Source organism: Chiloscyllium punctatum, chromosome 10 (assembly GCF_047496795.1).
Source record: "Chiloscyllium punctatum isolate Juve2018m chromosome 10, sChiPun1.3, whole genome shotgun sequence".
Taxonomy (NCBI): Eukaryota; Metazoa; Chordata; class Chondrichthyes; order Orectolobiformes; family Hemiscylliidae; genus Chiloscyllium; species Chiloscyllium punctatum.
Window position 1 is genome coordinate 51,113,692 of NC_092748.1, and position 26,290 is coordinate 51,139,981.

Consider the following 26,290-nt stretch of genomic DNA (forward strand, 5'->3'; position numbering starts at 1 on the left):
ACTGAATGGCCTATTTCAATAGTGTAGAGTGTCTATGTTAATCTTTTATCTTCCTGTTAGGACTAGATTTTCTCTCCTTACACTTTATATATCTGTATTTTGTGTGTATTGAATGTGCTTTCTTGGGATTAGTCAGTAATAAAATTCCTCTTTTTTTCTCAGGAAAGCACTATATTTGGCTCCAGAATTTTGAACTCGTGAACTACATTTTAATTTGAATGTGGCATAGCTCTGTTCTAAAAAGAATTATAAACTTTGTTGTGGCCAGTCAAGGGGATTAAAACAAGGAGAGTTAATTCAGCCCTTCTCAGATTCTAACAATCAAGAAATATGATGGAATGTATAGCTATAAATCACAAGGAATGTACATTTCCATAAAGATTAAATGCCTCATGGGAAAATGATTCAAGAGAATTTTAAAGATAAAATTAGATGAAAAGAAGAAGCTTGTAATGTTGCTAACTAAGATTGTAAGAGAATTTTAAAATTTAATAAAGGGTGGACACTCACAAGAAGTAGGGCAAATCAAAGCCAGCTAATCATTACTCTACAAGTCTGCTGTCAGACATCAGCAAAGTGATGCAAGATGTCGTCAACAGAGCTATTCCACTACGTGTGCTCAGCAATAAGCTGCTCACTGCTCCTCACTCTGGCTTCATCCAAACCTCTGTGCCTCATACCTCATTTCAACTTTCATCTAAACAGGGACAACAGAATTGTACCCCAGATTTGTTCTTCCAAGTGGTGTTCAGTCTTGAAGAGGCACTAATTCATCAGCTGGGTAAAGTTAAGAGGGGATAATTAACATGCAATTTCCTTGCCCATGTTCAACCTGACATAATAAATTTCAATGAGGTCCAAAGTTAATGTTGAGGAAATATAGAGTCACATGTGATGGAGGAAGGTAGACATTGTAGTGTATGACTGACTGAGTATTACTACATCAACCCTGTTGCATGACTATTTATTTTGATCCACGTTCCCATGTGTTAGTGAGGAGGACTTTGCGGGGTTGACTGAGCAGGCTTTGCCATTTTTTGGAGCCTAGGTCAATGCTGGATGGCCCACCTGGTTTATTCTCCTCTAGCTTTTCTGCAGCAGCATAATGCTACCAAATGGCTTGCTAGGCCATTTCAGAGGATAGCTAAGAGTCAACTATGTTGGCTTTGAAGACCAATCTAGTAATGATTGCACATTTCCTTCCCTGAAGGCCTTAGATGAACCAGATAAGTTTTATGACAATCTATGAATTTCATGATAGTTATGAATGAGATAGGTGTTTTATTTCAGGTGTATTAAATATATTGAATTTAGATTTGAACAGCTCCAATTTGAATACCCATCTCCAAAGAATTAGTTAAGGCTTCTGGATTTCTAGTCCAGTAACATTACCGCTTTGCTACCCTGGATCTGACTTCATGGTAGAAAAATACTGGAAGCCTGTGGATATAATGGGAAACCAATTGTCCAATCAGAATAAAGAAGTTAAAAGAATTGGTTTCAGAAATTGTGTTCAAGAAATGAGAGGAACTAAAATCCTAGAGATCCCCTTTCTATAAATATAGTTGCAGAGATTGTAGGAGGATATATAGAATAGCTGGAGATATAAAACAGTCCTTCTCAACGCTGAAGACGATGGAAACACCAAGACTTGGATGTAGAATTCCTTCAGAAATTCTCCAGATTATTCAATGTTGTTTTACTTTTCAGAATTCCAGAGCTTTTAGAATTGTTTGCATGGATTGTTGGGTAGCAAATGTAACCTTGTTCACCAACTGAAGAGGGAGAGAGAAAAGAGAGAACTGTACAGCAATTTGTCAAGTGTGGCAGAGAAAAGTAGAAACTATTATTAGGGAAGTAGTGATAGGACTCTTTGAACTACCTATGTCATTGTGTGATTTTCTATCAGGGGTAGCATATTCAGTCACCTGAGCCTTTCAACCAGATCATGGCTGATCATCTGGCAATGCCATTTCCCCACACTATTTCCATATCTTTGATAGCTTTAATATCTAAAGATCTATCAATTGGTTTGAGTATATATACAATGACTGAGCCTTTACAGCACTTAGTGGTACAGAATTCCAAAGATTCATTACCTTCTGAATAAAGAAAGTCATCTTCGTCTCTGCCCTATCTCTGCATTCTTTATCCATTTTGGTCAGGAAAATAGAGAAGCAGAATATTTCTGCATGGCAAAAAGCTTGGAGATGTTGCCATCGAGGGGACCCGATATCCTTACACACAGATTACACAGATACTGTAAGGAACTGGCAGAGCAAGTGATACATTAATCTTTATTGGAATGTGGTTTGAGTAGAAGAGAAAGTAAGTCTTATGATAGAGTGTTGGGGGACACCGCCTTGGAGTACTGAGCACAGTTTTGAAGTTTTGACTTACCTTCAACTGACTAGACTAATTATATTTTATCACGACTAATTCTGGGATGTGTCCATTGTCCTATGAGGTGAGGTTGATTAGCGTAGGCCTCTACTCACCCTGAGTTCAGATGATGAGAGGCGATCTCATTGAAAATATGAAATATTAAAGGTCTTGACAAGGTAGAATTGGGAGGATATTTTCAATTGGTATGGATTTGAAAACTAGTTACAGGCTCAAGATAAGGGATCAGCCACTTAATACACAGGTGAGGAAAATTTCTTCACTCAGTTGGTTTTGAAAGTTTGAAATTCTCTACTTGTGCTCAGTACTCCAAGGCAGTGTCCCCAACATCCTACTGTAAGACTTACTTATACTCAAATCACATTCCAATAAAGATTAATGTACCACTTGCTTTGCTGATTTCCTACCTCAGAGAATCATAGATATGTAAATTCAAGTCAGAAATCAACAGATTTTTGGGACACTAAGACAAGACTCCTACCCCGGTTATACTCCCTTCCACCCTTTTCCAACAGGCAGATGATACAAAAGTTTGAAAACACCTCCCAACAGATTCACAAGCAGCTTATTCCCTCCTGTTATCAGACTGATAAATGGACCTCTCACATATTAGAGTTGGCCTTTCACTGCACCTTGTCTTTAGCTCTTAACACTATATTTTGCATTCTGTTCTGTTACCCTGATGTACTTATGTAAGGTATGATTTATCTGGTTAGCATGCAAAACAATACTTATCACTGTATCCCAGTACATCTGACAATAATTAAATCAAATTACATTAAAGGATATGAAGATGGGGTGAGGAGGTGGAGTTGAGTCAGAACGTCCACCATGATATTAGCAAATGGCAAAGACAGTTTCAAGAACAAAATGACCTACTCCTGCTCCTCTGTATCCTCTTTAATGGGGTACACATCTTCGCAAATAGTAGAAAAATCCCAAAAGCCTCTGTAAGTAATAGGGAACCAAGGGTTCAATGAGTATAAGGAATTTATAGAAAATTAGTTTCAGATATTGTATTAAAGGAACTAAAATCTGGAGCTTTTTTTATAAGGTAGTTTCAAAGAAGGTAGGAGGATATACAAAATAAGTGATGATAAAAAGCATTTACAGTAACCTTTGCATTCTGTAAATGTATATTTTGTGGCATAAATGAATGGTGTGGGTGCATTGATGAGATTGAAGGGCTGGCTGGTACTTGGGAAGGTGAGGTGGAGAGCAACATTTGAGGTTGAAATGACTGAGACCTCAATGGAACAGTGAGTCATATTTAAGTTGAGATGTGGAATTTCTCAGCACTTGGTAGAATTTCAGCTTTGGAAACACATGTGGGGGATTTGAGGTATTTCTGTTAACTCTTCACAGAGTCTACAAGTTGCACAACATTTGCAGAGGCAAAATAGTACCTGCCCTTCCCAAGCCTTCATTTCACTTGTATGCTGTTTCATTTTATGATCAACAAAATGGCATATACAAATCTCAGTCCTGTTGCAACTGAAATGCCTATTTTCTCCCTGTTTTAATTGCTGGAAAAATTAATGAATAGTTTCCTTAACTACCCATAGATCGCCTACCCTTACTGAGGTATGGCGCTGTAATCAAAGCTTGCCAGACAAAGTGTGTAACTTATAATTTCCTAATGCATGTTATGACAATCACAGTAACTAAGTAGAAGTGCATTACTTGCACAGGGGGTGCCTACTGAACTTTGATAAAATTTCTCTATTTCAGTCAGCACAAATTTGCATGCCTAAGCTGAACCACAAAAGTAAACTCAAGATATATTTCTCATTTGTACTTTTACCCTTAAAACTGAAGCTTAAATAGTATGAAACGTATCCAACTCCTTTTATAATCCTGCCAGTGGTACATTTTTGTGGCAAAATAGTTTACAAACATAGATGAACTATAAGTGCACTATGTGAAGCTATAAAATATATTTCATAGAATCCCTATAGTGTGGGAGCAAGCCATTCAGCCCATTGAGTCCACGTCGACTGTCCGAAGAGCATCCCACCCAAACCCATCCCCTACCTTATTCCTGTAACCCTGCATTCCCACAACTAATCCACCTAGCCTGCACTTCCCAGGACTATGGGTAATTTAGCATAGCCAATCCACCTATCCTGCACATCTTTGCTCTTTGGAAGGAAATCAGAGCACCTGGAGGAACCCCATGCAGACGTGGGGAGAATGCAAACTCCACAGTTGCCTGAGGGTGATTAGTGATGTAACCTCACAAACTGCTTTTTCAAAAAATGCAAATATATTACCTGAGGTCATTTTAATGTGTGCAAAAAATTTGAAAGCTTCTTGCACAATCAGTTGTCCTTAGGATATTTGGAAAGCCTGCAATTTAGCAAGTAACTTCTTCACTTTCGGACAACAGCTGCAGCCTTCAGAAAATGGATTGAATTACATTTTGTTGTGTGCCCACATTTTGCATGGTGGTATTCATTTTAAGTTTCCATGCGCATAAACTATTCCATTCATAAAACAGACAGATGGTTGTCTTTGATGCAAGAAAATACATGTTGACTCAAGGTAAAGAATCTCTTGTTTTTCTTGGAGAGATACATCTCGTCTGTTCAACACCTCTTGCTTTTGCCCGAAATGTTGATTTCGCTGCTCCTTAGATGCTGCCTGAACTGTTGTGCTCTTCCAGCACCACTCATCCAGAATCTGGTTTCCACCATCTGCAGTCATTGTTTTTACCTCTTTCAGACAGCCTAGTTGACATAACAGTATTTTGTGTACAGTCTGTTCTAATATAGCGTGATAGTTCCATTCCCGTGCAATCCTGTGTTATAAGAAAATTGCGTATTAGCAGCACCATTTAAACCAATGAGGTCGGAATTACGTTATAGCCAATAAAGGTAAGGGAAGTTCACATTCTAAAAATAATGGTCAATTGCATTATAGCCAATTCGTGTTGAAGAAATGTGCATTTTAGCAGAACCACCTGTACATGAAGTCTACTGTAATTCAGAATTGCAATTTAGAAAGTTGATCAAATAGATTTGTTGTATCTTTATTCACCCCAGTATATGTGGAACGTCGATATACAGTTGAGATGAATGACATGTCTTTGTCCTGTTTGTTATTTGAAGGATACTGTTCACTTGAATGTAGGGTCACCTGTCTTCTGCTTCTTGAACAGAAAAATATCTCGACAGTAGCTTTTTCACTCGTCTGCTCCTAGCTTGGAATCTCATGCTTCCGGAGCATATCATGGGAAAATTCCGATGCACAAACTAGGACAGAAAATCATGGACTGCATGGTATGATTATCTAATGTTGGAAAGAAAAACTTACCTTTTTAATGGTGCATCCAAAAGATGGCAACTTGAACAATTCCTTCATCACTACATTAGAATGTCAGTCTGGGTTATATACTAAAATCCTGGAATGAGATTTAAAACCTTTAGATGTAGCAACTGACTGAATTAAGGTGAAGTATTTAGTTATTAGTTGAAAAACATCCACACCAATGGTTCCGTGCAGGGTTATTTGTAATGATGAACATTTTGGGAAAAATATCCAATGGTGAAGTGCTTTGTGAAATCTATAATAAATGGAATTACATAGAAGTTATCATTTTTATGAACTTATAGTAATCAGAGAGTTGAAATGTTTGTATAATTCTGAAAGAATGAGGTGATCCTTGTAAATGTGAAACAATTGACAATGAAATTTTATGCTTGTTGAATGAATGAATGAACAGATAAAGCTGCCCCAGCTACCACATAATAATATTCCATTGATCCTCAGTTTTTAGATTAGGTGATACCATACTCTTGTTACCAAGTCACATTGATTATTTCAATAAATGGCTTACTATTACAAAAATAGTCAGAATGGAATCATTAGTATGATTAAATATCAGAATTTTATGGTAGTCTAATGAGAAACATGACCACATAAGACACTAAAATGCCAGTATTGAATTAATTTTGATTTTGTCCTAACTACTTATGATTCGAATGAACATCCCAGCAAAATCCTCTGAAATGTTCATGATTGCTATATTTATGGAATGAATCAGTAAGTCACCCAAGTGGTGCTCTAGTGCATATTAATGTGTGCAAAATGGATAAACTTGAGTTTTTAAAAAGACTTGCCTCTAAATTGCAGTAATAAATGATTTTGGAATTTTTGAATGTTCAGCACGCGACAAAGCGTTATCAGTGCTAACTGTAATCCTGCTGGAAGAATCTACATTCAATCACATGAAAGATGTGAAATTGTTGTACTTAACACTGGTTACCCATAAAGACACCAGAAAAAGTAAGAGTTGGATATTTAATCAAATTTTTAATCATACAGATTAGCTTTAACGACTGGCAAGCAACCTATTCAGTGCTCAAAGTTGATCAAAGCTGAAAATTTATCTTCACAAGGGATGACTCCTATTCCTTAAAATGTTTTTATTGGTGGTGATTTTATTAAAAAAAGCTTTACTTTTTTATTTCTGTCTGTTTGATCCATGTCTCTCAGTGCCACCTTTCTGTGTATGCTGTTTAATTTTGGGAAGGATGGGTGCAACTTCACAGGAACTTGACGGCATGTTTAGAAGTGGATTTGCCATATCCTCAATTTGTATTGGCTGATTGTACTTCATGGTTCCTTTTGAATAATGATATTTATCCACTCATTCATGGCAATAGGCTGATTAAGGCTCATTAAGAGAAACTTTCTGGTGTAAATGGAATTTTACCAGCACACACAGATTTCTGCTGTAACTGTGGCTCATGCAGCATTAGTAAGCATGTGCAGAGCTATCAGTTGGAGTACCATAATAAATGAATTAAATCTATAGCCTCAAGATGCAAATCAACAAGCCTAATTAAAACATGTTGGTTGTTAGGAAATGGTGCTTTATTCCTTCTGTATTTTTCTAGCCTTTTTGTATGTCCAACACACACCAACAGCACTTCCATTGCATGCACAGGGAAGGTTGCTGGGCAGCTTTGCAGTCTCAAGTACTGACTCACCTCCCTGTCTCTTCAACTTTCTCACCATCCCCAAAGAGCAAAAATCTTGAGGAAATCTTTACTGAGAAATTACTTTGATACTTTGCATCCTTACCCATAATTAGTCAGTGATAGTAAATGTATGCTGTGAGATCAGGTAACAAAATTACAAAATTTACAGTCAGGCTGCTAAACTTTTCCTTATAACAAAATAAAGCAGTTTCTTTTCAGCCCAGTACAGTGTGATATGGTTTGCTTTATTATATATATATTTAATTGGCCATTTTTTTCATATACCTGACAACACATATGCATCTTATAGGATTTGTTGGGAGCTCATTGTGCACTGGCAGCCAACTAGTCCTCAATGATCCTATTACCTTGAGCCCTAGGAGTTCTTAAGTCAGTTCTTAGTATATAAAACAGTGTACCTATCAGCTATGAAGAACAGTTAAAGTAGCCATAGACACGAGGACTAGAGGTCTATAAGACTGAACTCTCATTAGAGAGAAATGACTGCCAGTAGATCAATCTGAGGAAGAGCGCCTCATCTTCCGCCTAGGAACCCTCCAACCACAAGGGATGAACTCAGATTTCTCCAGTTTCCTCATTTCCCCTCCCCCCATCTTGTCTCAGTCAAATCCCTCCAACTCAGCACCGCCTTCCTAACCTGCAATCTTCTCCCTGACCTCTCTGCCCCCACCCCCACTCCGGTCTATCACCCTCACCTTGACCTCCCTCCACCTATCGCATTTCCAACACCCCTCCCGCAAGTCCCTCCTCCCTACCTTTTATCTTAGCCTGCTGGACACACTTTCCTCATTCCTGAAGAAGGGCTTATTCTCCTGTTCCTTGGATGCTGCCTGACCTGCTGCGCTTTTCCAGCAACACATTTTCAGCAGTCACCATACCTCAGTCAAGGGGAGAGGTTGAAGAGGAGAGTCCTCCATGATAAGCTCAGTCCGTGTGGAAATTTAGCTCATGCTCTGCAATGTAAACTGGTCATCTAGTCAACTGAGCTAACGGCGCTCGAGATTTATGAACAATTGCTTTATGTCAGTATTCATTTCTAAAAGGCTACTTTATAAGTCCGATAATCTAACAACAAAATTAATTGATTTGTTTAAGACTCTAAATTCACAATAACATATATTTATGAAGTGAGATCAAGAAACTAAAATACCTCATAGTTCTTCACTTGAGCAATATGATGCTTTTATCACAAGAAAACATTAGGACAGATGATCAAAGCTTGGTTAAAGAGCTGGTTTTCAGGAATATTTTAAAGGAGGAATGTGAATTTGAGAGGTGTAATTCGAGAGGTAATTCCAGAGCTAACTGACTGGTTAGACCATGAAGGTTTTGAAAACAAGAGTAAAAATTTAAAAATCAAAACGTTACATGACCATAGCTGAGTTGCGGGGGAGAGGATGATAGATGAATGGGACTTGGTGCAAGTTGAGACAGGGAGGTCTGAATTTTGGAAGACCTCACTTTTGTACAACATAGAATGGACGAGTCAGTCAGGGGTACATTTGAGTAATAAGAGGGAGAAGATGGCACAGTGATAATGTCATTTGACTAATAATAGAGGCCTTGACTGATGATAACAGAGTGTGGGTTTAAATCTCACCAGATCAATTCTTGGAATTTTAATTCCATTAATAAATCTAAAATATAAAGCTAATCTCAGTGATGGTGAAGATAACAGCTATCATTAGTTATTAAGAAAAACACAAGAAAGCAAGCGTGTCACCATTATGCAGTCTGACCCAAGTGTGACTCCAGACCGACAGCAATGTGATTGATTTTTAACTGCCCTCTGAACTAGCCTGATAAGCCACTCTCTGGATTAGTGGTGCTGGAAGAGCACAGCAGTTCAGGCAGCATCCAACGAGCAGCGAAATCGACGTTTCGGGCAAAAGCCCTTCATCAGGAATAAAGGCAGTGAGCCTGAAGCATGGATAGATCTCTCCATGCTTCAGGCTCACTGCCTTTATTCCTGATGAAGGGTTTTTGCCCGAAACGTCGATTTCGCTGCTCGTTGGATGCTGCCTGAACTGCTGTGCTCTTCCAGCACCACTAATCCAGTATTTGGTTTTCAGCATCAGCAGTCATTGTTTTTACCTTGATAAGCCACTCAGTTTGGGGGCAATTAAGAATGGGCAACAAGTGCTGGCCTAGCCAGCATGAATGAGAGTTTCAGCAGCAAATGATTTAAAACTGAGCAGACGGATAATATAAAGAAGATGAAAATAAGGTGATAATGCAACAACAATGATTATATCTAAATATGATAAGGTGGAGTAGGTGCTGGACTGGGGTGGACAAAATTAAAAATCACACAAGACCAGGTTATAATCCAGCAGGTTTTTTTTGGAATTTCAAGCTTTCAGGGTGCTGCTTCTTCGTCAGATAGCTAGTCACCTGACAAAGGAGCAGCGCTCCATAAGCTAGTACTTCCAAATAAACCTGTTGGACTACAAGCTGGTGTTGTGTGATTTTTTTTAACTTGGAGTATTTGTTTGGACATAGTTAGTGTGGCAATGATAACCTTTTTAGGGCCAAATTATGTCAGAGAACAAAATAAGCAAGAAAAGAGTCACCTTGAATTTTCATAATGAAGTTACTGGATGTAAGTACTATAGATATAAACTGCTCAGAAGTTTCAAATGAACCAAAAATAGACTAATTCATGTGTTTTGTAGATTTATATTGAGTCAAAGTGTGACATCCCAGTAGAAACTTGAAAAGTATGTAATGGACATACTTTGAATTTCTTTTCAAATTTGAAATCTGTATTTTGTTGTGTACAATTCTTAAAACTTTGCACAATCACTAAACGTTAGAGATTTAAATTTTGACCGATTGATATCAAATTAATCTTCATATTAACCAAATATACGCTAACCCTGTTCTCAGTTATTTGTTTGAAAACATTGCACATATATAAAATTGATGGACATGGAAAGACCAGCTGTCCTTATTCTCAATCTGGCTGGGAATTCGTGAAAAAACACCATTTCCCTCCATCACCACTCCCCATGCTCTCAGTTATGTAAACCTTCTGCTAAAGGCAAAATAAGGAAGAGGTTCTTAGGCTGACAATTGGCAAGTAACAGTCACACCACATAAATGCCAGGCAATGACCACTTCCAATAAGAAATAGTTTAATCATTGCCCCTTGACATTCAATTGTATTACCATCACTGAGTCCCCCATTATCAACAGCTTGGGGTTACCATTGACCACGAACTCAACTGGACTAATTATATAAATACTGTGGCAACAAGAGCAGGTCAGAGGATAGGAATACTGTAGTGAACTCACCTCCTGACTCCCCAAATCCTATCCACCATCTGTAAAGCATAGGCCAGGAGTGTGATGAAATACTCCCGACTTGCCTGAAGCTTGACACCATCCAGGATAAAGCACCATTTGGTTGGCACCACATCCACAAGCATCCACATCCTCTACCACTGATGCACAGTCGCAGCAGTGTGTGCTATCTACAGGATACACTGCAGAAATTCATCAACAATCCTTCAACAGCACCTTCCAAATCCATGACCACTACCATCTAGAAGGACAAGGGTAGCACATACATAGGAACACTATCACCTGCAGGTTCCCTTCCAAGCCACTCATCATCCTGACTTGGAAATACATTGCCTTTTCTTCACTGTTGCTGTGTCAAAATCTAGTAATTCTCTCCCTAAAGGCATTGTGGGTCAACCTATGGCATGTGGACTGCAGCAGCTCAAGAAGGCAGCTCATGACCATCTTCTCAAGGGCAACTATGGGTGGATAATCACTGCTGGCTAGCCAGTGATGCCCATATCCCATGAGTGAATTTTTAAAAATTGGTATCAGTAAGGTGAAAAGTAACTGTATAAACTATCCCTCAGGTGATCATAGTGAGGCCAAATGATCACATGTCCACAGTGATCCATAAAGGCATAAGTTTCCCAGCTCCCCCTCGAAGACACATGAAGTATCAACACTGCCTATACCAGCTCCAGAAGCTTACTAGTATCTGGGAGAAGAGTAGTCTATTTCTACCCATATGTATGGTGAACTCACATAAGGTCTCCCTCAATTCTTAGACTGGAACAATCTAACAAAGAGATCCTATATCCAGCACCTTGAATTATTTACAAACATGGATCAGCTCATCACTAAGTCTGTACTGCCCTAAAGTCAATAGTTTGCCACCTTCAGTCTGTCTAAATGACCGACGTTCTTTAAGTTAAGAATTATTCTCACTTAAATAAATATTGTTTTCTTCACTCATGGGGTTCAGCTAACTTAATGTTCCAAGATCTTCAGTATGTCTCCCAGCTGAAGTGCAAAGCTATAGTATTATATTACTGAACTTCAGCAACCAGCAGCTTGTGCTTAAAGTAATAATTTGGAGGAGTTAGTGAGAGAGACTTAATGTGCTCGAATCATTTAAGCGCTGAGTAGTTCATCTCTGGAGCCCACATCAGAGCACTTTTCTTTTACTGTGCATTGTTCTGAATCTTCTTAGAGGAGTTAGTCATTCCATTGATGGTGTGTGGTTTAGTAAGTTGATTTCACAGCTCAGCATGTACAGATTTCAATTTGCCTTCCTTTTAAAATAGCAGCGATGCATTAGGCTGTTTATTTATGGTTTAACAGAGCAAAGCCAAGTCTAAATAAAGGCTGGTGTGCATTATTCCTGTGATAGACTGGTTGTTTGGATCTGGCACAAGGTAATTGTATGCAGGAGTTGTTCATTCATAAGAACTGGGAGCATTGTCCAGGAGTGGGAGAGGCTTAAATATAATGTGAAATAATTGTTTAGTGGTGTGCAAGAAGGTTGTTAATTTGTAGCACGTTGGGATGTTTTATTTCATTACAGGCATTGGAAAAATATTATTGTCAAAGATGTGAGGAAATCTGTCTTCAACTACACAGGAACATGAGCTGAACCATATTGCAGATAGCTTGTGGATAAAGGATAATGTTACCAAGTATAATGGTAACGCTGAGAATTACATGGACACCATATGCCTTCACCAGAGTGTTTGTTACATTAGATTGTCTGGATTAACAAAGTAATTTCACTACCTTGACAGTTCAGGAGGGATTCTGCACAACGCTACCACTTATGTGTTCAGCACAGTTGTAGCCTCCTGTGCTGTACACAGCAATTAGCATCTAAAAAAAGGCCTACATAACATTATTGGGGAGGTTATCATGTTCTTTTGGAGGCAGAAGCACACAGTGGAGTGCATCAGGTTGAACGTCACGCAGAGGTCTCCTCAGTCACTTTTGCAGTGATTGGCAGAACAAAACTATTGCCTAAATGTTCTCATCTTCTAACCACAACCAACCTTTTGTCACCGCTGCTTTTAATCCTTTGCCAGGAACTCTGAATCGCAGAAAACACAAATCAATTGATCCAGTGTCCATTCAATAACATTATAACTAATCCACACTCTTTTGCCTTTACATCAGTATGTCAGTAATAACAGCCTGCTTGAGGAAAAGGGCTAGTACCTATTTGGTTCAACTCCCTATGAATATCAAAATGGTGTGTAACTGAGCTGGCCTTCATGTCAAAGCAGCTTGTTCCTGGCGGGGAGTCGAGAGAGCTGCTGCTGGCTGTTTCTCTGAAGTTTGTGCTTATATGGTGCTATCTGTTTTAGACCACAGGAGTTATGCTGTGATGGAGACAGCAGATGCCTGACATGTGTAGCTGCCCTAAGAAACTATAGTCTCTGATAAACTGATTATTTTCATTCCACGGTGGATTGGACTTGAACATTAAGAAAAAGGCGCTTTTCCATGAACTTTTACAATCTCAGGACATTGCTATTGAAGTGCTTTTGAAAGGCAGTTACTATTGTAACTTGAGAATCGTAAAGGCAAAGTCTTATTAGCTGTGGACAGCAGGATTCCAAATTACCAATGTGCTGAACACTAGGTCACCTGTTTTAGTGATGTCGGTGGAAGGATAAATAAGAGCAAGACACCAAGGAGTACAACTCCCATATTTTTAAAATAGTGCCTATGGATGTCTTATGACTACCCGAGAGGGCAATCAGAGCCTTGGTCTAATGTTGTCTTTGAAAGACCGCATTGCCAGCAATACAGCAGTCCTGCAATACCTTTGGACTGCCAGCCTAGGCTATGTGCTCAAGTCTCTCAAATGGAAACTCAACCCAAACTTTTTGACTCCAAGGTATTACCAACTCATCCATAATTGATACCAATGATCAGCAGCATGGCCTGTGTTATGGTCAGTGTCTAATCCTGCACTCTGAAGTGGGTGTTCAATGAAGGGTGCAGAAGGACACATTGGGAGCAGCGCCAGACCTACCTAAAGATAAGGTCTCATCCTGGTCAAACTGTAACACAGGACTGTTTGCTTGCCAAACAGCAGAAGCTGCAAGTGATTGAACTAAGCAATTCCACAACCAGCACGTTAGATCTAAGTTTTGCAGTCCTCCCACATCTAGTTGCGAATGATAATGGACAATTAAATAGCTCATCAGAGGAGGAGGGTTCACAATATCCCCAACCTCAATGCTGGGGGATTCCAGCATCATGGTATAAAAGATAGCGCTGAAGCACCGCAGCAGTCTTCAGCCAAAAGTGCCAGATGGATGATTCATCTTGGTTTTCTGCTGAGGTCCCCAACATATCAGATGCCACCCTTCAGCCAGTTTGAGTTACTCCAAGTGTCAGCAAGAAACATTTAGAGATGCTTCATACTGTAAAGGCGATAGGCCTGTCTATGTTCCAGCAACAGTACTATCGACTTGTGCTTGAGAATATGTTGCATTCCTAGCCAAGTAGAACAACTACAAGCACTGGCGTCTACCTGACAATATGGAAAATTGCACAAGTAGGTCCAGTACACAAAAAGCAGGATAAATATAATTGAGACAATTACTACCCCATCAGTCTACCATTGATAATCAGCAAAGTGATGGAAGGATGCTTTCAAACAGTACTCGCTCAGCAACAGCCTGCTCAGTGATACCCAGTTTGGGCCATTCAGCTCCTGACCTCATTCTGTGCTTGGTCCAAATATGGAAAAAAGAACTGAAATCCAGAGATGAGAATCACTGCCCTTGACATCAAGGCAGCATTTGACTCAATGAGGCATCAAGGAACCCTAGCAAAACTAGTCATTTGGAATTGGGGTAAAATTCTTTGCAGATTCAAGTGATACTTTGCACAAAGAAGATGGTTGTGGCTATTTCAGGACAATATTCTCAACTCCAGGACACCCTCTGAGGGCAGGAGTTCCTCAATAGTGTCCTCACCCATCCATCTTTGGCTGCTTCATCAATGACCTGCCCTCCATCATAAGGTCAGAAATAGGAACGTGTAACCATCAACAAACAACATTTACCACTAATTGTGACTCTTCAGATACTTAAACAGTCCAAGTCCAGGTAGGAAGACCAAGAGAATTTCTAGGCTTGGACTGAGAAGTGGCAAGTAACACTTGCAGCACATAGTTTCCAGACAATGACCATCTCCAACAAGGAAAATCTAACCATCACTTCTTAACACTCAACAGCATTACCATCACTGAATCCTCTACTAGAAGCATCCTGCGAGTTACCATTGACCAGATACTAAACTGGACTCACCATATAAATACTGTGGCTACAAGAACAGGTCAGAGGTTAGGAATCCTACACCTTCTAAATCTCCAAAACCTATCCACCACTTTCAAGACGCAAGTCAGAAGTATGTTGGAATCCTCCCCAAGTGCCTGGATGAATGCAGATTCAACAAATTCTCAAGAAGCTTGATGCCATTCAGGACAAAGCAGCCTGCTCTATTATGCCAAAGTAACAAACATTCAGACCCTCCTCCACCACTGATGCCCAGTGGCAGCAATGTGAACTATCTATAAGATGCACTACAGAAGTTCACCAAGGTTCTTTAAATAGCATCTTCCAAACCCAAGTCTCGAAGGACAAAAGTAGTAGATACATGGGAACACCATCACCTTCCAGTTCCATTTATGTCAGTCAATATCCTGACTTGGCAGTAGATTGCCATTCCTTCACTGCCATTGTGACAGAATGATTGATCCCCTTCACTTAACAGCATTGCAGGTCTGCATATACCAAATGGACTGCAGCAGTTCAAAAAGGCAGTTTTAAGTGCCAGTCTCTCAAGGGCATTTAGGAATGGCCAATAAATGGGCAAAAGTGAGGACTGCAGATGCTGGAGATTAGAATTGAGGGTGTGTTGCTGGAAAGCACAGCAGGTCAGGCAGCATCCGAGGAGCAGGAAAATCAATGTTTTGGGCAAAAGCCATTCATCAGTAATGGCCAATAAATATTTGCTGAGCAAGACATCCCTTCCTTACATGGTTAAGTTAAAGAAAGCATGGAATCATTCCCCATCATTTCTTAAATTGGAAGATGCCAAAAATTCCAATACAGCTACCTTGTGATCCATTACTATCTGCAACAATGAAAAAGCTTTCTGCAAATCACCATGGTAAATTAGAGTTATAGACTCAAGAGTCATACATACCTGTTACTATACATCCTTGGAATCTCACACCTGCGCACAAGATGTTTCTGAGCGTGCTACTTCTTATGTTTACTGGACTTCACAACCTTGAAACCACAGCAGTTTTCTCCTGCGACTCACTACTAAGATGAAACATTCTCAGTGAGTCCTCTGCCATTCTTTCTGAGTCATGAGTTCCACAATTTCGTGAACACTATTCAATGACTGAAAGCATCGCAGTTGGTGCATCATTGTGAAAAATCAAGCAACAGCAGCTTTCAGATCAAGAATTGTGATCATAAACACAGGCTGGATCTTTGTTTAGAAATCCATGTGTGGGTTTGACTTTAATTTCTTCTCCCTATTCGCCTCCTTCTGCAGCATATCAATATTCAGATCTCCACAAGGAGTAAATTCTGTGTTCTCCTCTTCATTATTATCATCCTATTCTCCTTCCTTATCCTCTGCTCCAACCCCCTCCTCTTACCCAATAGATTTTCAGTTTAACCTGAGATAAGCTAAAAGTGTATATGTGTGAAAGTTGGCACTTGGTGCCAGTGCCAATTTTCTCCATATGGCACAAGACATTTTTAGAGACATTTTGTGATGTCGGTGCAAACATCATTTTCTCTTCAGCACAGTTTTGTTGAGAAATGTTTCAAATTTGATCACACCAATGTTGTGAGCACCTCTTTGTGTCTTTTTGAAAGCACACATGACTTGCCAGAGACTGGCAGATATTTATTCATCAACTTGTTCAGAAATTTTATGATGCACCTCTGGAGCAGGTGGGACTTGAATGGGTCTCCTGACTTGCAGATAGGGACATTATCACTGTGTTACAAGACTCCTCATCAAAGACTTTTATTTTCTCTTTATATCCAGAAGTGCTATTGTACATAATAGACTGGCTTTGCCTACCACCAATTTTAGCCAGCAGGGTCTATTATTTTCTAATCAAACTAGTCAGAGATGTTCAAACACACCTCTCGAGCAGGTTGGACTTGAACCCAGATTGCCTGGTTCAGATGCATGCATCAGAGGCATCAGAGACTGTTTAGATGTGCAACAACTGGCAGTCATTGCTGTTAAATTCCTTTTCATATATGACCTTCTAAACATCAATTCAGTATCAGGAAAGAATTCATCCCTTACGTGAGACCACATGGCCTGCTAGCTCTGAGGAATACAGAAACAAGCAAGAAAACAAATTAAATAAAGTTTCTTATCTCTTGTATAAGATGGCATGCTTCAATTGGAGAACAGGGAAGCATGCATCTATTTGAGAATTCAGGTTGACAGAGTCTTTGCTAATACTTAATTATAGCTAAAACTCACACTGAAGATAACATTTTATCTGATTATAATTTACAAATTTGAAAACATCACATATGTATCTCTAAATTCTGAAGCAAAGCCATGGATATTTTTGTGGGCCATACATTCCTGTTTAACTTAAATGTTGCCACCATCTATTTACTGTATTGTGCAATCTTTTGTGAGACAAAATCCTTAAGTTTGAAAATCTAATAGTTTTAAGCACTTTATTCTTTCATTGAGACTAAAGACTAGCTCGTGTCGTCCATCCCAAACTACCTATGAAAGTGGCTTGATGAGCAATTTTGTTGAACGATTGCAATCCATACAATGAAGGTACCACCCATAGGGCTGCAATCCTGTATTGTCAACATTTCTCTGGGACTTTGGGGACTTAGTCCAACCTTTGGTAAAACACAGGTTGCTGCCACCATCTACAAGTGTAAACAGCTTGCATACCTTCCCATTATGACAATATGGGACCCCTTTCATCCCTAATTATCAAATCATCCAGACTCGCTGTCAGGTAAACTTCAGAATAGGCCAAAACTAACGCTTTCATTTTACCTTCAAATACATAGTTACAAAGCATAATAATCATATAAATCTCGTAAATGTAAAAGGGGACACCTGCAGTTCCAGCTTAAGAAATTTGATACAATTCAAAAGAAAGTAGTCCACTTGATCAGCTTACCATGCACCATCATATTCACTTCCTGTAAAACGAGTATAGAGGTGTATCATTTCCTCCAAAATTAGTAGAGAGGAAGATCCAGGTTTTTGACTCAGCAATAGTGAAGGAATGACAATATGGTTCCAACTAAGATGGTGAGCAGCTTAGAAGGAACCTTCCAGGTGGCAGAGTTCCAATGTATCTACTGCTCTTGTCCTTCTAAGTAGTAGAACGAGTGGGTTGAGGGTGCTATTGAAGGAGTGAATCCTACAAATGATACACCTCTCTACTCATTTTGAAGGAAGTGAATATGGTGGTGCATGGTATGCTGATCAAGTGGACTACTTTCTCTTGAATGGTATTAAATTTCTTAAGCTGGAACTGCAGATGCCCCCTTTTACATTTACGAGATTTATATGATTATTATGTTTTGTAACTATGTATTTGAAGGTAAAATGAAAGTGTAAGTTTTGGCCTATTCTGAAGTTTACCTGACAGCGCATCTGGATGATTTGATAATTAGGGATGAAAGGGGTCCCATATTGTCATAATGGGAAGGTATGCAAGCTGTTTACACTTGTAGACGGTGGCATCAACCTGTGATTTACCAAAGGTTGGACTAAGTCCCCAAAGTCCCAGAGAAGTGTTGACAATACAGGATTGCAGATGACAATATAGGGAAGGCAGATGAACTCAGGGCATGGTTAGGAACATGGGACTGGGATATCATAGCAATTACAGAAACATGGCTCAGGGATGGGTAGGACTGACAGCTTAATGTTCCAGGATACAAATGCTACAGGAAGGATAGAAAGGGAGGCAAGAAAGGAGGGGGAGTGGTATTTTTGATCAGGGATAGTATTACAGTTGTGCTGAGGGAGGCTATTCCTGGAAATACATCCAGGGACGTTATTTGGGTGGAACTGAGAAATAAGAAAGGGATGATAACCTTATTGGGATTGTATTATAGATCCCCTAATAGTCAGAGGGAAATTGAGAAACAAACTTGTAAGGAGATCTCAGCTATCTATAGGAATAATAGGGTGGTTATGGTAGGGGATTTTAAATTTCCAAACATAGACTGGGTCTGTCATAGTGTTAAGGGTTTAGATGGAGAGGAATTTCTTAAGTGCATACAAGACAATTTTCTGATTCAGTATGTGGATATACCGACTAGGGAATGTGCAAAACTTGACCTACTCTTGGGAAATAAGGCAGGGCAGGTGACTGAGGTGTCAGTGGGGGAGCACTTTGGGGCCAGCAACCATAATTCCATTAGATTTAAAATAGTGATGGAAAAGGATAGACCAGATCTAAAAGTTGAAGTTCTAAATTGGAGAAAGGCCAATTTTGACGGTATTAGGCAAGAACTTTCGAAAGCTGATTGGGGGCAGATATTCGCAGGTAAAGGGAGGGCTGGAAAATGGGAAGCCTTCAGAAGTGAGATAATGAGAATCAAGACACAGTATGTTCCTGTCAGGGTGAAAGGAAAGGCTGGTAGGTATAGGGAATGCTGGATGACTAAAGAAATTGAGGGTTTGGTTAAGAAAAGAAGGAAGCATATGTCAGGTATAGACAGGATAGATCAAGTGAATCCTTAGAAGAGTATAAAGGAAGTAGGAGTATTCTTAAGAGGGAAATCAGGAGGACAAAAAGGAGACATGAGATAGCCTTGGCAAATAGAATTAAGGAGAATCCAAAGGGTTTTTACAAATACATTAAGGACAAAGGGATAACCAGGGAGAGAATAGGGCCCCTCAAAGATCAGCAAGGCGGCCTTTGTGTGGAGCCGTAGAAAATGGGGGAGATACTAAACGGGTATTTTGCATCAGTATTTGATGTGGAAAAGGATATGGAAGATATAGACTGTAGGGAAATAGATGGTGATACCTTGCAAAATGTCCAGATTACAGAGGAGGAAGTGCTGGGTGTCTTGAAATGGGTAAAGGTGGATAGATCCCCAGGACTTGATCAGGTATACCCGAGAACTCTGTGGGAAGCTAGAGAAGTGATTGCTGGGCCTCTTGCTGAGATATTTATATCATCGATAGTCACAGGTGAGGTGCCGGAAGACGGGAGGTTGGCAAACGTGGTACCACTGTTTAAGAAGGGTGGTAAGGATAAGCCAGGGAACTATAGACCAGTGAGACTGACGTCGGTGGTGGGCAAGTTGTTGGAGGAATCCTGAGGGACAGGGTATACATGTACTTGGAAAGGCAAGGACTGATTAGGGATAGTTAACACTGCTTTGTGCATGGGAAATCATGTCTCAATAACTTGATTGAGTTTTTTGAAGAAGTAACAAAGAGGATTCATGAGGGCAGAGCGATAGATGTGATCTCTATGGACTTCAGTAAGGCATTCAACAAGGTTCCCCATGGGAGACTGATGAGCAAGGTTAGATCTCATGAAATACAGGGAGAACTACCAATTTGGATACAGACTGGCTGAAAGGTAGAAGACAGAGGGTGATGGTGGAGGGTTGTTTTTCAGACTGGAGGCCTGTGACCAGTGGAGTGCCACAAGGATCGGTGCTGGATCCTCTACTTTTTGTCATTTACATAAATGATTTGGATGCGAGCATAAGAGGTACAATTAGTAATTTTGCAGATTACACCAAAATTGGAGGTGTAGTGGACAGTGAAGAGGGTTACCTCAGATTACAACAGGATCTGGACCAGATGGGTCAATGGGCTGAGAAGTGGCAGTTGGAATTTAATTCAGATAAATGTGAGGTGCTGCATTTTGGGAAAGCAAATCTTAGCAGGACTTATACACTTAATGGTAAGGTCCTAGGGAGTGTTGCTGAAAAAAGAGACCTTGGAGTGCAGGTTCATAGCTCCTTAAAAGTGGAGTCACAGGTAGATAGGATAGTGAAGAAGACGTTTGGTATGCTTTCCTTTATTGGTCAGAGTATTGAGTACAGGAGTTGGGAGGTCATGTTGCGGCTGTACAGGACATTGGTTAGGCCACTGTTGGAATATTGCATGCAATTCTGGTCTCCTTCCTATCGGAAAGATATTGTGAAACTTGAAATGATTTAGAAAAGATTTACAAGGATGTTGCCAGGGTTGGAGCATCTGAGCTACAGGGAGAGGCTGAACAGGCTGGGGCTGTTTTCCCTGGAGCATCGGAGGCTGAGGGGTGACCTTATAGAGGTTTACAAAATTGAGGGGCATGGATAGGATAAATAGACAAAGTCTTTTCCATGGGGTTGAGGAGTCCAGAACTAAAAAGCATAGGTTTTGGGTGAGAGGGGAAAGATATAAAAGAGACCTAAGGGGCAACTTTTTCACACAGAGGGTGGTACGTGTATGGAATGAACTGCCAGAGGAAATGGTAGAGGCTGGTACAATTGTAACATTTAAGAGGCATTTGGATGGGTATATGAATAGGAAGGGTTTGGAGGGATATGGGCTGGGTGCTGGCAGGTGGGACTAGATTGGGTTGGGATATCTGGTCGGCATGGACGGGTTGGACAGAAGGGTCTGTCACCATGCTATACATCTCTATGACTCTATGACTGTATATAGTTATGTTTCAAATTACTTACTCCCCAGCTAAAAGAAATTCAGAGTCTTGAGGATAATCAGATATTCTACCTGGATAGCTGTTGTATGTGATTCAGTGTTGTCATGGATATTAGTTTTGAGAGGGGAAGGATCAAAGATATCCCTGAAAACTTCCATATGGTTAATCTGTCAAGATTTGCAGCAGGGAGACAGCAGTTTTGGCAACAAGATGCTGTGCTTCACCAAACAGGAATGCAGGGAGGAGCTCACACTCAGACTGAAAAGGTCAAATTCACTAGGAGTCGGGAAAATTGCCTCACTTGCAATAGAGGAACAATGTTTGAGGAAAATAAAACTCACTGTTGGACAGTTCTGAATTTCAGATTTCCCAGGAGCAGAAAGAAAAAGAACAGAAGTAATCCTCATGAGTTAAACATCACTTTGGACTGGTTCCAGGAGTATTGAATGCCTACTTGAAAAACAGCATAAAGTATATATAAGAAGTGTTTTTGATTGAGGTATAAGAAAACATATATGGTACTGACAAAGATAATGTTCAGTCAATCGTGCTTTTAGTTTTTTTGCTAGAGTCAAAGTCTTAAAATCTGAAACCTCATGACCTTTCAGCTTTAACTGAAAGCTCAAATTTCATTTTTTAAAGTTATTGGTTTCAACAGAGATCGTAACACGGGCAAGCGGAGAGTATTTCATTAAATTCCTGATATGTACCTTAAAGATGATGGAAATTCAGGAGATCACAGAATTCCCAGTCTCTGAAATGGACTCGAAGCTGCGGTATTTATCTGACTTGACCAATTAAGTTGTTGGTCAGTGGTAACTCCCTGAAATGTGATGGCACCAAGTATTTGCTGAGGTTTTAAACTTATCTTTTGCTACTTACTCAAATTGCAAGGATCTCGCTGTTTTGACTGACATTAGTCTCATCCTTCCTCTGTAATAATTATATACATACATGAGCAGTATTCTAGCCATTTGTTTTCTTATCTGTTCCAGTGTTTCTTGGGGCCAACATAGTGTTTCTTGATGCAAGGGAGCCATTGATCTGGAAGTAGTTTATCACAGTATCCTGGAGAATGTTGGTGAGCTGAAATTGTAATTTTGATTCATGTTTTCAGGGAGGCAAATTTGAAACTGAAATTATGTGTTGATAAAGATTTAATTATCACTGAGCTGTTGGGAATGTTAAATGTTTTTACCCACTGCTTGTAGTGTTGCCATAACTCCTAACCCTTTGTAGAATGTCAGTGAGCATTTTAATTTGTGATATTTTAAGATATCTGAATATTAAGCAAGCATGAATATTCATTTCTGAAATTATCAAAACATATCAATCCAGAATGGAGAAAGAAGTACTGCAAAAGAGCTTGTAAAGTTTAAAGGAAACTAATACAGCAGTAATGAAAAATAGAAAATCAAATACTCATTGTAGGTACAACCCATATTTGAAGCAGAGATTTTCGGTCTTACTTCCTAAGTTGAATTTCTAAATCTCTGCTGTACTGGTGTAAATGCATCTAACTGTGATTATATACTCCCTGAGAAAGAAAGCAGTAAATTTGGAGACATTTTTAAAAATACCTTTGACACCATTGGTTGTCATGGGGGGGAGGAGTGTAATATAGAAAGATTTGAAGGGAAGTTAGGCAAATTGACAAAATGTTAGGCATTTTTAGGAAAGAAAAAGTAATAATAATGTTATATCTTGCATTCTATTAGCCATTTTACGGTTAGGTTTGAACTATGAAGGCTGTCACGACCAAACAATTTTCTTATGCTAAAAAGTGATTAAATTAGAGAAATAATTAAAAATTAATGAGGCTCGGTGGCTCAGTGGTTAGCGCTGTTGCCTCACAGCACCAGCGACCTGGGTTCGAGTCCAGCCTTGGGCAATTGTCTGTGTGGAGTTTGCATATTCTCCCCATATCTGCATGGGTTTCCTCTGGGTGCTCTGGTTTCCTGCCACAATCCAAACATGTGCAAGTCAGGTGAATTGGCTGTGCTAAGTTGCTCATAGAGTTCAGGGATGTGTAGGTTAGGTCGATTAGTCAAGAGTAACTATAGGGTAGCGGGAATGGGTCTGGGTGGGTGACTCTTCAGAGGGTTGATGTGGACTTGTTGGGCCAAAGGGCCTGTTTCCACAATGTAGGGACTCTATTCTGTTGGAATTCTATAATTTTTACACATCACTGTAATATAAAGTTAGATTAGTATTTGATGTTACTTATCTTTGCATTGTAAAATAGAACATGATGTACAGTGTTGAAATGCTGGCAATAAATTAATTATTACTGATTCCTAGTTATTCAACAAAATGGTGGGAGACTGATCTTGAACTGCTATGGTTCATGTGATGTTGGTTCTCTCACAGTAGTGTTAGATATGAAATTCCAGAGTATTGATCTAACAATGGTGAAGGAATAGTGACAAACATCAAATAACATGAGACTAGGACCCGTGGACACAGCCTTAGAATTAGAGGGGGTCATTTCAGAACAGAAATGCGGAGACATTTCTTCAGCCAGAGAGTGGTGGGCCTGTGGAATTCATTGCCACGGAGTGCAGTGGAAGCCGGGACGCTAAATGTCTTCAAGGCCGAGATTGATAGATTCTTGTTGTCTAGAGGAATTAAGGGCTACGGGGAGAACGCTGGTAAGTGGAGCTGAAATGCGCATCAGCCATGATTGAATGGCGGAGTGGACTCGATGGGCCGAATGGCCTTACTTCCACTCCTATGTCTTATGGTCTTATGGTCTTATGGACTTGGAAGTGATGGTATGACATTACCACCAAGGGAAACAGAGGTTGTGAGGGAGGAGGACTCTTTATTTCCCTTTTATGGTATGTGGACTTCTCACGCAAGGCCAGCCTTCATTGTTCTTCCTAAATCTCCTTTGAACTGAGTGGCTTGCTGGGTGAGTTCAGAGAGCACAAAAGAGTCAATAATATTGCTGTCAATTTGGAGTCGCATGTAGGCTCACATTAGTGAACCAGATCATTTATACAGAAACTCATTATGGTTACCATCACTAAGATTAGTGCATTTGAACCTGTGTGCCCAGAGTTTTAGCCTGGTCGTCTGGATTACTAGTCCAGCCATCTCTTGCTCCTTAATGAATTTGAGTAATTACTGCAGTGTATCCTGTGGATTATGTGTAACACAGACACAGGAAACCAGTACCAGTAACAGTGTTATAGAAGGTGACCTTTGAAGCCTTTAAAAATAATTTCAAAACATTTGTCAATTTTTTTGCACATTTAAAGTGTAAACTGCTGGTGTAGGCATGATGGGAATTGTCCTTTTGAAATATAAAATAGTACACTAGTAATTCACATTAGATTCATGTGGCACAGTTTATTAAACAATCTAATTGTATGTAGATATCTTTAACCACGATAAAAGTTTTTTTTTAAAAAAGCCCTTTAAGTTCAGCATCTGACTCAAAGAGATCACCTAATTCATTTTGAGTCACTTGGATTATAGCATTGTTGTAAGGATCCCACATTTGATCAGAAATGGTCCGTTCAGTTTCAGAATCATTCCCCCTTGAACATTCAAATTACTTTGAATTCCATTGAAATAAATATTCTGCATTTTTGGAACCATCTGGTGACAATTTGCATTCTACAATTTAATGAAATCACACAAAACATAGAGCAGGCTTCCACGCCTTGGGGAGGTTTTATCTCCTTCATCTATCCACCAGTTCCATTTCTTGTGAGAATGTGATTTTTGAATGATTTGTTATTTCATTCAAAAGTTGAATCATGGACATCAAACCCCTGGACATAACTGCAGCTTGGTGTTATTTCATCATAGCCAGATCCTGATTTGATCCATTGTTTGGTATCTAAACGTACTGCTTTTTTCACTTAGGTCCCTGCCTATCCCACACAATATCAATCCATAACTTGCCTTCATCTTCATCTATCTTCATGAGCACACACAAATACTCCATGATTTCACCATGGTATTACATTTAAAATTACCATTGGCTTTCATTTTGTTCGAGCCATTATGTAGTCAGGTAACGCTATCAATTTTGGCTTGTCTTGTAGATTTCACTCGAACTGCTTCTGGGCAGAATTGGCATATTGCAATTAATGGTGTTTAATTCATTTGTCAAAATAGCTTCATTGTTGATGTTGAATCATTGGAAACTGATAATGATGGCACTGGTATTTTGCTCCTCACTGCTTGATGTTGGTCTTCATCTGCAAGACTAGACATCTTTGTTCCAGAAAGTGGTTGCATGAGCTACTTGTTGCTATGAAATCTTTTCTGGATTTGGGGTTTAATTTTCCCACTTTTGTACATGTACACATTCTGGTAATGATGAACCCATTCTGATACCATGCTTCTTGAGATCATGCCATAGCTGGTCCTTATTTACATGGGGCATTTTGGCTGGGGCATCACCTTCAAGACAGATTCCTTCTGTTCTCGTGCAGATTTTCACAGTAAATCCTGTCATTGCACCATGGTTATTTAACAAGTTAGCAAATGTTATGACTTGTAGCTCAAAACATCTTCATGCATCATTCATTTTATTGAAAGATTAATTCCTTTTGGTTCTTGCTCTGGGTGGGCTGTAGTAAATCCCAGTGCATATTTGTAAAACAGCCTGTATGGCATGCTCAATGCTTTGAACTCATGTATAGGTTTAACACGGGTCAGAACTTTTAAGATAGCAGGATTTCCTTTCTTGCCATCTGAAGAGTTGTTTGTTGCCAGTACTGATTGCTGTATGTCATTGAATGCTCCAATAAGTATTAACGAACTGGAGATAGCACTTCAGTCAGAAAGAAGTTCGGTATCAGAGAGTTGCCTGGATGGTGTTCAGTTTTTGATGTTACTCCCATTCTGATGAACAGTTAGT

At 39.6% G+C, this 26,290-nt stretch overlaps 1 protein-coding gene across 11 annotated transcripts in view; it reads left to right on the forward strand.

Moving 5' to 3' along the window:
- Positions 1-26,290, forward strand: part of znf385b (zinc finger protein 385B) — a 435,743-nt gene that overhangs the window by 311,661 nt on the left and 97,792 nt on the right. For 2 of the 11 annotated variants that reach the window (XM_072579104.1, XM_072579103.1), the window contains exon 2: positions 22,407-22,492. The exons of the other annotated variants lie outside the window; for them this stretch is intronic. In XM_072579104.1, the coding sequence (XP_072435205.1) occupies positions 22,487-22,492 (6 nt within the window). In that variant the 5' untranslated portion in view covers positions 22,407-22,486. The remainder of the gene's footprint in view (positions 1-22,406; positions 22,493-26,290) is intronic. 11 annotated transcript variants of the gene reach the window in all.